This window comes from Corvus brachyrhynchos, unplaced genomic scaffold (genome assembly GCF_000691975.1).
Source record: "Corvus brachyrhynchos isolate BGI_N302 unplaced genomic scaffold, ASM69197v1 scaffold17, whole genome shotgun sequence".
Taxonomy (NCBI): Eukaryota; Metazoa; Chordata; class Aves; order Passeriformes; family Corvidae; genus Corvus; species Corvus brachyrhynchos.
The window spans coordinates 10,354,027-10,366,219 of NW_008240046.1; the positions used below are offsets into that span (position 1 = coordinate 10,354,027).

General features: G+C 36.8%; 2 protein-coding genes across 19 annotated transcripts in view; one reads left to right on the forward strand and one right to left on the reverse strand.

Annotated features, from left to right (window-relative positions):
- The window catches only part of PCM1 (pericentriolar material 1), a 42,872-nt gene extending 32,862 nt beyond the window's left edge, over nucleotides 1–10,010 (forward strand). For 17 of the 18 annotated variants that reach the window (XM_017744523.1, XM_017744525.1, XM_017744530.1 and 14 more), the window contains 9 exons: nucleotides 189–386; nucleotides 2,668–2,727; nucleotides 3,952–4,090; nucleotides 4,779–4,927; nucleotides 5,849–5,924; nucleotides 6,863–7,113; nucleotides 7,314–7,406; nucleotides 7,521–7,644; nucleotides 8,813–10,010. In XM_017744523.1, coding sequence (XP_017600012.1) covers nucleotides 189–386; nucleotides 2,668–2,727; nucleotides 3,952–4,090; nucleotides 4,779–4,927; nucleotides 5,849–5,924; nucleotides 6,863–7,113; nucleotides 7,314–7,406; nucleotides 7,521–7,644; nucleotides 8,813–8,838 — 1,116 coding nt within the window. In that variant the 3' untranslated portion in view covers nucleotides 8,839–10,010. Of the gene's footprint in view, nucleotides 1–188; nucleotides 387–2,667; nucleotides 2,728–3,951; nucleotides 4,091–4,778; nucleotides 4,928–5,848; nucleotides 5,925–6,862; nucleotides 7,114–7,313; nucleotides 7,407–7,520; nucleotides 7,645–8,812 lie in introns of those variants that run through there. The other variant, XM_017744536.1, reaches the window with a different exon arrangement.
- A 2,000-nt stretch (nucleotides 10,011–12,010) lies between these two features.
- Nucleotides 12,011–12,193, reverse strand: part of LOC103622479 (general transcription factor IIE subunit 1-like) — a 3,971-nt gene continuing 3,788 nt past the window's right edge. Inside the window, 1 exon segment of the mRNA XM_008641447.2 lies at nucleotides 12,011–12,193. This exon segment is cut by the window's right edge and continues 40 nt beyond it. Coding sequence (XP_008639669.1) covers nucleotides 12,017–12,193 — 177 coding nt within the window. The 3' untranslated portion in view covers nucleotides 12,011–12,016.

The following is a 12,193-nucleotide window of genomic DNA, read 5'->3' on the forward strand; positions in this document are numbered from 1 at the left end:
GTTTATTAAGTTCTGTGTTACGTGACTAGAGATGCCATGTAAAATCTGTTTAAGACACTAAAACTTTTTTTTTAAATATGCAATATTATATACATAACTAATTTTGAGTTATTAGAAATATGAAAAATACTTAGTCTTTGAAGCTTGAAAGCCTGTTTCAGAAACTGAAGAATTATTTCTCTTCACAGGATTCACTGGCAAAATTTGCTGGTAGAAAATTAAAAGACTGTGGGGAGGATCTTCTTGTAGAGATCTCTGAAGTGTTATTTAATGAATTAGCCTTTTTTAAACTCATGCAAGACTTGGACAACAACAGTATTTCTGTAAAGCAGAGATGTAAACGAAAAATAGAAACTACTGAAGTAATACAGTCTTATGCTAAAGAGGTTTGTTTTATTTTATTTTTTGAAAAATGTAGCTTTACTGATATTTCTAAATATGTGTTTTCTAAACTAGTTTGATTACCTTATTTCATGTCTTATATATGTTTATTTTTGTGACTAGTTATTACTGTGTAATCACAGTATTGCTTGTGTAGGAGTGTGAACTGGTTTTCCTCAGTAAGGGCAAGTCCTGTGTTACAGATGAGTATCTGTTACAGATATCTAATTGTATAGACTTTGTTCATAATTCAGATGAAATGTTTTAAGGGTTATATATGAACATAGGAAGGAATAGACAAGTGTTGAAGTAGTGGTAACATCTGGGGCAATTGAGTAGTTGTGGTTTCACCCCAGTAGGCAGCTGAGCCTCAGACAGCCATTCAGTTTCCTCTGTGGGATGAGGAGACAATCAGAAGGGTAAAATGGAGAAAACTCCTGCATCAAGATAAAGACAGTTGAATTGGTAAAGCAAAAGCCACACATGCAAGCAGAGCAAAACAAAGGATTCATTCACCACTTCCCCTGGGCAGGCAGGTGCTCAGCCACCTCTAGGAAAGCAGGGCTCCATCACATGTAATGGTGACTCGGGATGTCAAACACCATCACTTTGGATCTCTCCCCCTTCCTTGCCCTTTGCCCAGCTTTTTATGCTGATATGATGCCATATGATGTGGAACATCCCCTTGGGTCAGTGAGGATCATCTTCCCTGGCTGTGTCCTCTTCCAAGTGCTGTGCACTCTCAGACCGCTTGCTTTTGGGGCGGGTTAAGGAGCAAAAAAGGTCTTGACTCTGTGGAATGCTGTTCAGCAGTAATGAAAACATCACTGTGCTATCAACCCTGTGTTCAGCCTCATACTATCTACTGTAAAGAAATTTAACTCTATCCCAGTGTATTGGTTTTGCATGGCCCCACTACACCCAGCTAAATATTTTGACATATGGGAGGTCCCAGTTCATTATCTCTTTAAAGTTTGCTGCTGGTTTCCTTGCAGTAGCTTAGTTAGGCATCATCTTTAAAAAATTAGAGTAAGTCCTCTGAAGTTGTGATGTAGTTGGTTTGTTGGCATGTGCAGAAAGAATCACTTTCTGGGCTTGGTGTGTAAAATATATATAAAGTTTTCAGAAATATTTGAGACTGTATGACATATTCTTGCTCTAAAAAGGAAGTTTTGGCTAGGATTCACATCACTTACATTATTAATTTTAGAACTGCTTTTATTGGGAGCATAGCTGCTTTTTTCCAAGTTCTATGATCTGTTTGCAAGACAAACAATAAGCCAGATCATGTTCATGTAGTTATGATTTCAGTGTCCTTTCAGCTTTCTTCTAGAAACACAAATACCAAAGCAAACCCTTAACTCATTTTTAAATGTCAAGAGAAGATACTGTTTGAACCTGTCATCTATAAAGTCCCATAAGTATTTTTAGGTGTACCATCAGCTATATTTCAAGATAATTCAATTTAGATATATCAATAGCATGGCTATTGAGGAATATGAGGGAGACTGTAGAATGTCTTGTAAAGAGGCCAGAGGAGCACTCTGAATCCAAGAAAGAGTTGAACATGACTTCCTGTTTTGTCTGAAGTTGCCCATTGGGCATTTGTTACATAAAGAGTTGGTTTATACCTGCTGTGCGAAAGCATGGAGCCAGCCCAGATTCAGCATTTCTTCTCTCCTGGAAGACAGAGAGTTAGGGTTGAGGTCAATGTTTGTCTCGTTGTGGCAGAGGTTCAGATTCAACAAAGCCAGAGATGAGCCTGACCATTTGTACAGACCTGCACAATTATCTCTATATGGTCTTCTCACAGTGCTCGACTCTGGAATCCTGATGCAGGCATATTTGATCTTGCTCCATTTTCTGGCTCTCCTGAGTCCACTAAAGTAACTGCTGAAAAACACAGCTCTTTGTATTGATTAGAGTTAGAATCATAGAATGGTGTGGGTTGGAAAAGACCTTAAAGATCATCTAGTTTCAACCCCCCTGCCATGATGTGTCTAATTCTATATGCTAAATATGATTCAACCACAGACTGTAGCATTAGCCCAATATAAACATAATTGTTTAAATAAAAAGGGTTAGCACAGGTTTTTTTAATGCTTTGCAACTCTGAAATTTTGAAGACATCTGTGTGTACAAAAGTCCCTGTGGTTTACTGCTGTTTTAAGATAGCAATTCTTAGTAAGATTAGCATTTCAGGCTGGCTTTCATGAAGTCCTAGTTTGACTCAGTAATTGCAAGTTATTTCAGTTTAGAATTGAAGACAGTTTGTGTTTCTTCTAGGCAAAAAAAGGTCTCCAGGTGGATGTTTGTTCATCTGTTGAAGATGTCGATGAGGACAAAGTACGTGTATGCCTTTCAACTGTCTTTATTCCTCAGATAATTTCGTAGCTCGCTTAGTCTTACTGTTGTCTGTCATAGGAATCAAGTATCTGTAAGCAGCCCATTTTCCAATCTTTAGAAATTTATTAATCTCCTTTCTGTTATTTTCAGTGATTTACTTTATCAAAGTAATAAAGTAAATTAGAATTTCTGTTTCTATGGACAACTTTACTATTTTTAGCAGTTAACGTTTTCTTTTTTAATGGTATGGAATAAGTTGGTTTACTTTCCATCTTAGGGAGAAGGTAGATGTTCTGAATCAGGACATGTGGTGTTTGAGGTCTCAGAGTCCAAGCCTGCCTATGCTCTTGAGTATGAAATTTTAGTACTCAGAATTTGGCCGTTTTCAAGTTGGTTTTGGAAACCATTGATATCATTGTTTGGGGAAATGTGTTGTGTATGAAGTTTCGTATGGTCTGCTGGAATGTTCAGCTTTCTCCAGGCAATGATACAGGTATATATATACACCAAGGAGAATGTTGATTGCTTTCCTAAATGGACATAGGTATAGGAGTGGGCACGTGTGGGAGTGGAGTCAGTACTTTCTTCTAGGGCTTAGAGCTTCTGTCACATGTCACAGTGCTTTGGAAGTAAAAGTGGGAAGTTGTATACCACTTGTTGTGGTTGCTGTAGTGTAGAAGAGTCCTTTCAAGATTTGAAGCCAAACTCAGGGCTTTACTTGAGGTTTGTATAGGAAGAGCAGAATTTTCTCACTCAGCGTATTTAGCAAATCATTCAGCAGAGAGACTGAGGAGATAATGCTAAAGAAATGAGAAGCTGCAGTTAGGAATATTTTTACTTCTCATTTAGGAGGAGCAGGGAAGTTGCTGGAGGGTAATAATGCAGGTGTGTCTGTCTTCTTGATAATGACAAATCTAATTTGAAGAATTTTTTTAACCTAGCATGCTGATCAATGTCAACCTTTCCAGATAATGAAATACTCAGTAGTTATGAGGTTCTTGAAAGCTGTGTCTGAACAGTGCATGATCTCTTACAGGAAGTTCTGATGCTCTGTTTTAGGAGTATTGTTCTGCTGTATTGATTTCAAGGCCTTAAGGACTACTTAAACAGATTTTTAGTAGATACGTTTTTGCTTTTGAGAAACAAAAGTTACTCCTTTATGCAGAAACCTTAGCTTAGTCTTTAGATAAGCATGAAATTGCACAGTATTCCATGTTTTCCTAGGACAAGGATGAGACTGAAACTGCTAAACAAGTACCGGACTCAGAAATGTGTGCAGGTAATGGAGTGCCTGAAAGTATTAGGTCTGATGCATCTGATCAAGAGGAAGATGAGGAAAGTGAAAGCGGTCCGGTGGCAATAAGTAAGGCACTTTTATATAGTTCATTATTCAGTGCTTCCACTGTAGTTTTGACCAGCTAATTTTACAGCAGGATTTGCATGAAGTAGTGCTGTGTAACACCTTCTCTCACAGATTTTATAGTCAGTCCTTTGTCAGTGAAAGTTTTGTAGTATTTCCTAGTGTTATGTCAAGGGTTAAATATTCCAATTAGAGGAGCTAATTTTTTTCATAATCAGTAGGTCTGTAAAAATATATTAGAACCAGATTCTTTAAGTTATATATCCTGTCTCAGCCTAACTTGAAGTTTCTCAGCCTTTAACCTGAATGATGTGAAACCTGTGGAAATTTTATGCTGTTTTTAATTTAAATAATGTGGCTTTTTAAATGTGCTTTTACTTTAAAGTAAAGCTTGCATATATTTATTATTTTTTTTTGTCCTGTTTTTTGTCTTACACCAACTACTTCTGGCTTTGATTCCTTTACCATTTACATTCTTTGCACCAGCTTGTTTAGTAACTTTGACATTTCACAGCAACACAGGGGCGTTTGTTCATAATATAGCTGATATTAAGCACATGGATCTTTGAAAGTTAAGTCATTACTGTATCTTAATCTTAAAGAATGTTTTGAAGTAAGGAGTATACATTGCAGTAAATTCCCCAACAGGATTTGGCAATTCAGAGGTGGTTTTACATTGATTTGCATTTAGGTTTATCAAAAGCAGAAACCCAAGCTCTGACTAACTATGGCAGTGGAGAAGATGAGAATGAAGATGAAGAAATAGAATTTGAGGAAGGACCTGTTGATGTGCAAACATCACTACAAGCCAACAGTGAAACAACAACTGAAAATGAACAGGTACCACCAAAATTGTAAAAGCAGAACAAACCAATGCCAGTGCACAGCTTTTCAGTACATATTTATATGTACCTCAGTTTTTCTTGTTGCACTGTTTTCGTACTATTGAAGGTAAAAGAATAATAGAAGAAATTGCATGATTCCAATAGCTGCTACATGTAAAATGTGGCATTCCTCACCTGAGTTTATTACATCTGATGCCAGAATGGATGGTTGGACAGAGACAAAACTAATGTTTACATCTGCCATGAGAGAGAAAAAATGTTAAGCTGCAAGTGAGAAGTTAAACTTTCAAAAAAAAGCATCATTTTAAACCTTTAACTAGTTCTTTCTCTGTGTTTGCTGAGATCAAGTTCTAATCGGGAGTCATTCACTCCCAATGAATGAATGTATTCTAGCATGTCTTTTGTTTGTCTTTCCTCTCTTATCATGTGATAATTATTTCTGGGACGATGGTGAAATGTTAATGGGTATGATTGTCATTTCACTGTTAGTTTTCTTAAAAACATTTAAATTTGTGTGACCTGGTTTTGGAGAATTGTCAGTTCTTTACATATTAAATGAGATTGACTATCTCTTGAAACTTCGGTTTGTTCAGCAAGTATTAACATTAGTCAAGGATGTAATTGGAACATTTTACTTTAAAGGCTATAACAGTAGATCTTTTAAGTTGAACCAAAGAGTTTACCTGGGAACTACTTTAGTGAAAAGAAAATGTTCAGATAAAACATGCATATCAGTGTTAATGGTTTTGTAAACTGTTTCTGACTAGCTGGCAAATAGGAACTTGCTGTCTTTATTTCAAACCAGTGAAAATAATGGAACAAGTGTACAGTCTGTTTCTAGTTAGTAAATTAGCCAATAAGATATTAAGCTGATCAGTAAAATTTTGTTTTAACTCATTTCTACCTTCCCCAATAGACTTCAAACCAAGAATTGAGTAAGGCAAAAAGCAGCGAGATTTTGTCATCAGAACAAGAATCTGTTAATGTTAAAGGTAAGCCCTGTATGCAGTAACTGAGAGACTAACACTTCCATATGACTTTGCATGTTGTGAGAATTATCTTGGACAGTGCATGTGATACATGTAACAAAGAGAAAGATGATCAAATTTACTGGACTCTTTTTTATGGAACTTTATCAGTTGCCTGGATATATCTGTGTTGATATTGACACAGCGAACCTTTTAAAGAGGAAGCATGGAATAATCTTAGGTGGATGTAGTTTTGATGCTTGACATGAGCAAGAATTTTAGCTGATTGTTGCAGCTCTTGGCACACAACTGTATCAGAATTAATATGTCTCTGTTGTGATGTTTAGATTTGTCTACTACTTTTTTTTTTTCTGCTACTATTTTACTCGTTATTGAAATCACTTTATAGTTTAATTTTTTTTTCTGTGAGTAATGTTGTAACTGATTAAGAACCAAGAAATTATTTTCATCAAAAGGAGGGAGCACTACTGAGTTGTAGGAATGTTATTTCTAGCGTAACTGTTATTACTATCATCTTCCCTGTGTTTTTCTGTTGCAAACACTAGTTTTGTTCTTGGCCTTTTTTTGTAGACTAAAAATCAGTATTGGAGTGGCAAAATAGTAAGGAATTTATTGTTCTGTATTACATCTCCTCATACCTCGAATAATTATTTTATAGTAGGTCACTTAGTTCTGGTTTTTGAGTTTTTTTAAAACTTCTGAGTCAGAAATCGAGTCATACTCTCATGTGATAAATTGCTTATACTTCAGTGTGTAAGAGTATAAATATGATGTTTTACTTCGGTCCAGCTTTGTGTTGGTCTGAGACACTATAATTCACTCTCAGTACCCGTTTGTAGCTTTGGATCATAATTTTAAAAAGAATAATAATAATGTGGCATTTTTGTATGTTCAGAATCTTTTACTATCTGCCTAGTTAAAATGTAATTCTGTGGTTTTAGGTGAACAAGATGTGGCTGCAATTGTGCCTCATTACCTCAGTGTCATGGAGAATACACCAGCTTTAACAGTCAATACCCCAGAATCCTTTGTAACAGCCACTGTGAAAACAGAAGAATCAAGCTCACCTTTAGCAGTGAATGAAACTCAAACACCAGATACCACGTGTGCAGAAAACAAATCTGGTGCAAGTTCTGAAAGCTCCATGGCTGGCAGCCCTGATACAGAGTCACCTGTGCTAGTGAATGAATATGTGTGTATATTTCAGTTAAGACATATCCAAGAGAAATGAGAAGCGTTTTTTCTATTTCATTGTTATTTCTGGTTTGCAGTCTTGTTTTGTTTCCATCTGCAAATTTGATATGCACATTGGGTTTTTTATGTACTTTAATAGTTTTGGAATGAAAATAAAACAAAATAGAACTTCTTAAATATCACAATTTTTATTAACAGGAACCTGGTTCTGGAAACGTAAGTCAAAAATCTGATGAAGATGACTTTGTGAAAGTTGAAGACTTGCCTCTCAAACTTGCTGTGTATTCAGAGGTATTTTGCTATTATTTGTGGTGGTGTTGTTCAGAAGTGCATACCCTAAATGTCTGTGTAACTCAGCAGTAAGAATTATCCATTATTTTGAGATTTGCTTTTTCTGTTACAAAGACAGACTTAATGAAGAAAATGGAAACGGAGGCTCAAACCAACAGCTTGTCTGATGAATTACTGGATGGAGGTGGAGCTCAAGATCAAGAATTAGTAGGAGATGCCCAAACATTGAAAGAACCTGGTAAAGATTATTTTGTATATTCTGCACACAAATAGGGAAAACACTCTGGAATGCTAGAATTTAAATACCGCTGATTGAAGTAAGCAGTTATCAGGATGGTGTAAAAATACTGGATTTTGTTATCATGCATTTGAAAATATTGTGTTGATACGAAGGGATTTTATTTTGCTGTCCATGTCCCTTCTATATACTTTGTTAAGATTCTGTGGCTGATAAAGACATAAAAAATAACATATTTAAAGTGCATGTCACAACATAATGGTTTTGAAACTTATTCAAATGTATTTTTGTTTCTTGTTACACAAACTTGGGTTTAATAATACTGTAAATTATAATTGCTATTATCGGATTTAATAATGCTCAGTATAATTTTCTGACAGACTGCTCAGTGGTTTTTGTGATAGAAGCATTCAACAGACTCTTCAGAATAGTAAATATCTCCTCAGGGAGAAAGAAATTATTCTTCATATAAATTATACTATGAAGTAGAAAAAAGTTCCAGTGTGCTTGATAGCAATAAAATTTTTCACTTTCATTAAATATTTTTTATGCAGATATGAAAAATTAATGAAGGTCAGAGGAAATATTTCAATTTTTTTACTATAATACTGAGACAAAATTACAGTATTAGAGACTTCTATTTTATTGTTAGACTTGTAATTCTCCAGTGGAGTGTACAGTAATGGCATATAGAAGGGCATGAACTGGGTATACTGATAGTAGCAGTTTTCTGCTAGTGTACCTCATTCCGATTCCTCAAGAACAATATAAGCTGATGAACCTGCTTTTTTTTTTAATGCATTTGCAATGGCAGCACAGATTTTTTCCAGCACACAATATGAAGGAAGGTGCATCTTCCTTCCGTTTCATTCACTGCCTGTCCGCTTTCTGCTTGTCACAGCTATGCCAGCACAAGTCTGTTGTCCCCATTTGGTGGATACTGATGCACAGGCCTACTGTGGGAACAGTCTGACCAGAACACCATGCCACACCAAAGTTGTAGCTAGCTCTAAGCTATTCTTAACCTGTGTAGGGGGAGATGGCTGTAGCTGTTCAAGTAAGCCATGCCTCAGAAATGCTTGTGAGGTTGTAATAGGAGTTGAAATGCAGTCAGGAGCTGTTTGATGCCTTGTAGATGTTAGACAATGATTTTTTTATTATTTTACAGAAACTTTTGGAGCTCAAAATGCATAAGAATAACCTGAAGATATCTGCATTTATAAATTCTGTGTATACAAATGCATATGGAAGATCAGCAGTAATTTCCCAGAATTCTGGAAGTGTATAAAAATGTAAAATTTTTAACACACTGCCTCTTAGGGATAGGTATGTGATCTTCTGCCTGTGGCAGTTTAAACAGCTGGAACTGAATCCACTTCTGTTCAGTTTTGCTGCACTGTTCTTTTTCTGTCTTAATTTTTTATTGTGACTTGTTTGGTAATTTTAAAATTGTTCAAAATGGTAGTTTTAAATAAAGTTTGGACTTGTCTGTAAGTTTTCTCTTTTGAAAAATTTTCTTAGGCTTACACACTGGTATGCTGAGGTTGTTGCTGGAAGTTAATTGACTTGTTGGCATGCTTGTAGCAGTTTGATACTTCTTTTAAAACAAACACTGCTAATTTTCCTGGGACAAGAAGTTCTCCAAGTTTCTTGCATCTTCTACAAATACAAGGTCTAGACACAGTACATACCTCCATGTTGCCTTTATAGCCTAGAGTATAGCTGGTCTGTAACAAAAAAAGTTTCTGTTCATGGCCTTTGGATTTCGTTTCTCTCAGCACATTTATCTGAGGCGAAATTGAATACCTTCGGTTTATAGTTAACTGCAGAAACCAGCTTTATTTTTCTGCATTTGCTGAATCCTTTTGATGTTCAAAGGATTAAGCCGGTCTGAAAATGTTGGTATCCTTTCACAGCTGCAATTGAAAGTCTGTAGAATCTGTTCCTAAAGTGTTTGACTTTGTAATGAAATTTAGGAAACTACAATTAAGTTCATGTTTTTAAAAAACAGTTGAAGTCAGCACTTCCTGGAGTCTCATGGTAAAGGTGGAATTAGAATTACAGAAAAGCAGACGGGAAAACTTTGTTCAGTTTTTCAGGTCAGAGTTGATAATAACACTAAGTCATAAAACTGAGCTAGAAGTAGCTTATTCAGCAGACCTGCTGCATTATAAAGATCCTGTTTACCTTAAACACAAGGCTTTTCTGAAAGTAGTTAAAAAGCACTGGTCATCTTTAATTCAGGATTGTGTTGCTTTTGAGGTTAGTATGATAATATGGCTATATACTGTGGGAGACAGTATAGCGATGGTGAAGCCTAAATATGCTTGAAGTTTAAATAAAATGAGAATGTAATTCTTCTGTAATATTTTTCTAGTTTGTTTGGAGTGTCTCTAGGTTTTATGAATAAATTTTGAAAGGGCAGATTATGGTCACATGCCTCTCATGTCCAAGGATGAAAGTAGATTAGCAAAACATTTGAAGACTGTTTAGTTACTCTGCAGGCTTTAAACTGGTGCTACTACTGTATGCAGAAAAAAAACTTTACCATTTTGAGGACCAAGGAACTATGTTGTGACAAAGGCAAACCTGTGAACCTGAAACAATCAAAGCTTTAATTACTAATTTAGCCCAAGACTCACTCAGACCTAAAAGAGGACATTTTTAATAAATTAAATTCTAAACTCAAGAGAGAGCATAAGCACACACCATTCCTGAATTCTTGCCTGGAATGGTGGGCTTAACCCCAGCCAGCAACTGAGCGCCAAAGCATCTGGTTGCTCACTCCCCAACCAATGGGATCAGAGAGGGAGGTGGAAGAGTGAAAGCAATATAATTCATAGTTGAAAGAAAGATTAAGAGGTAAAGCAAAAGCTACACATGCAAGCAGAGCAAAATGGCAAGCAGGTGTTTCGCCATCTCCAGGAAAACAGGGCTCCATGATGCATAACAAGGACCTGGGAAAACAAATGCCATCACTCCAACTGTCCCCCATTCCTTCTTCTTTGAGCTTTATATGCTGAGCATGATGCCATATGGTGTGGAATAGCCCTTTGGTCAGTGTGGGTCAGCTGTCCTGGTGGTGTCCCCTCCTAACTCTTTGTGCACCCCCAGCCTCCTCACACTGGGGGGATGGGGGGATTAGCAGGAAAGTCCTGGACCCTGTGCAAGTGCTGCTCAGCAGTAATGAAAACATCTCTGTGTTATCAGCACTATTTTCAGCACAGATTCAAAACAGCCCCACACCAGCTACTGAAAAGAAAATTACCTCAGTCAAAACCAACAGTATGGGTACACAAAAAATGTGTTGAAATGGTATTTCTTTGGTCATACTTTCTCTCTACCCTTTCATCATGGAATGGTCAGCAGGGATCGTGGGAGGTCATCTTGCTTCAACAGGGCCTGTTTCTCCAGGTGGCTTTTGAGTACCTTCATGGTGGGAGACCTGTGCCAGTGCTCAGTCACCCTTACAGTGAAGTGTTTCCTAACATTTGGAGGGAACCTCCTGTGTTTTGGTTTGTGCCCTTCTAGTCTACTTTCCTTATCCCTTCTCACATAGTAGAACTGTTGAAGAAGTTAAACTCTCACTTATGCCTAGTGCCAGTCCTACTCATGTAGTTCAGTTAAAGTAGAATTTGTTTCTTGCTATAAAAGAACATTGGGGAGTGTGGGAGTGAGATGGGAGAAGCAAAGTCTTGTGCTTGATACATTGCTTGCTCCCTTACTGTTCTGGACCAAAATGAAACATTACATTGTACTGTCCAGTGCTCCTTGCACTGTTCATCACTCAAGATGGTTCTGTAGTGCCATGAGTACAAAGAATTGGAAAAATTATTCTTAGGATGAAAGTTCAGAGACCAGAATTGTCTCTCATCTATTGCTGATGCAATTTAGTAACAGCTCTGCCCTTAGGATTTTGCTGTGTGATACCTGTCCTTTACTGGTGCCTAGTGAGTGACCTAACAAACCAATGGAACACTCATATGAACTGAAACCAAGTCATACTTGATTTGGACTCATTTTCACTACTGGAAGTAACTGTTACTTCTGAGAGGAAGGTGGAATAATTTATTTCTTACTATAGATTGCATCACTGCTTTTCAGATGTTATTTTAATCAGATCCAAATGTATCCTGAAATGATTCATGCTCCAAAACTAATGACATCATCCACAAAGTCTAAGCATTACAACAGAAAACACTTGCTGTGGCTGCAATGATAATATTTGAACTGTAGTTACCTACTACAGGATTACCATCTTGCTTAAGAGCAAGTTCAAACAAAACTTTACCACTGAAGGGTTAACTTTGAAGAACATAAGTTAGAAGCCTTCATCCATTCTATACAAGGTTGCATATCCCTACAGTAGTAGTTACTCAAAGACAGACTGGAACATTTCTTGTCCTACTTTTATATAAGCGTCTCTCTCTTCATCTGTCATGAGAGACACAAGCTGTGGATTTTCACTGACTTCACCATATGAACAGGGCTGACCAGCTACCATTAAAATAGGACCCAGAGTTTCTTGTTCCTCCTCTTGCTCAAAGTT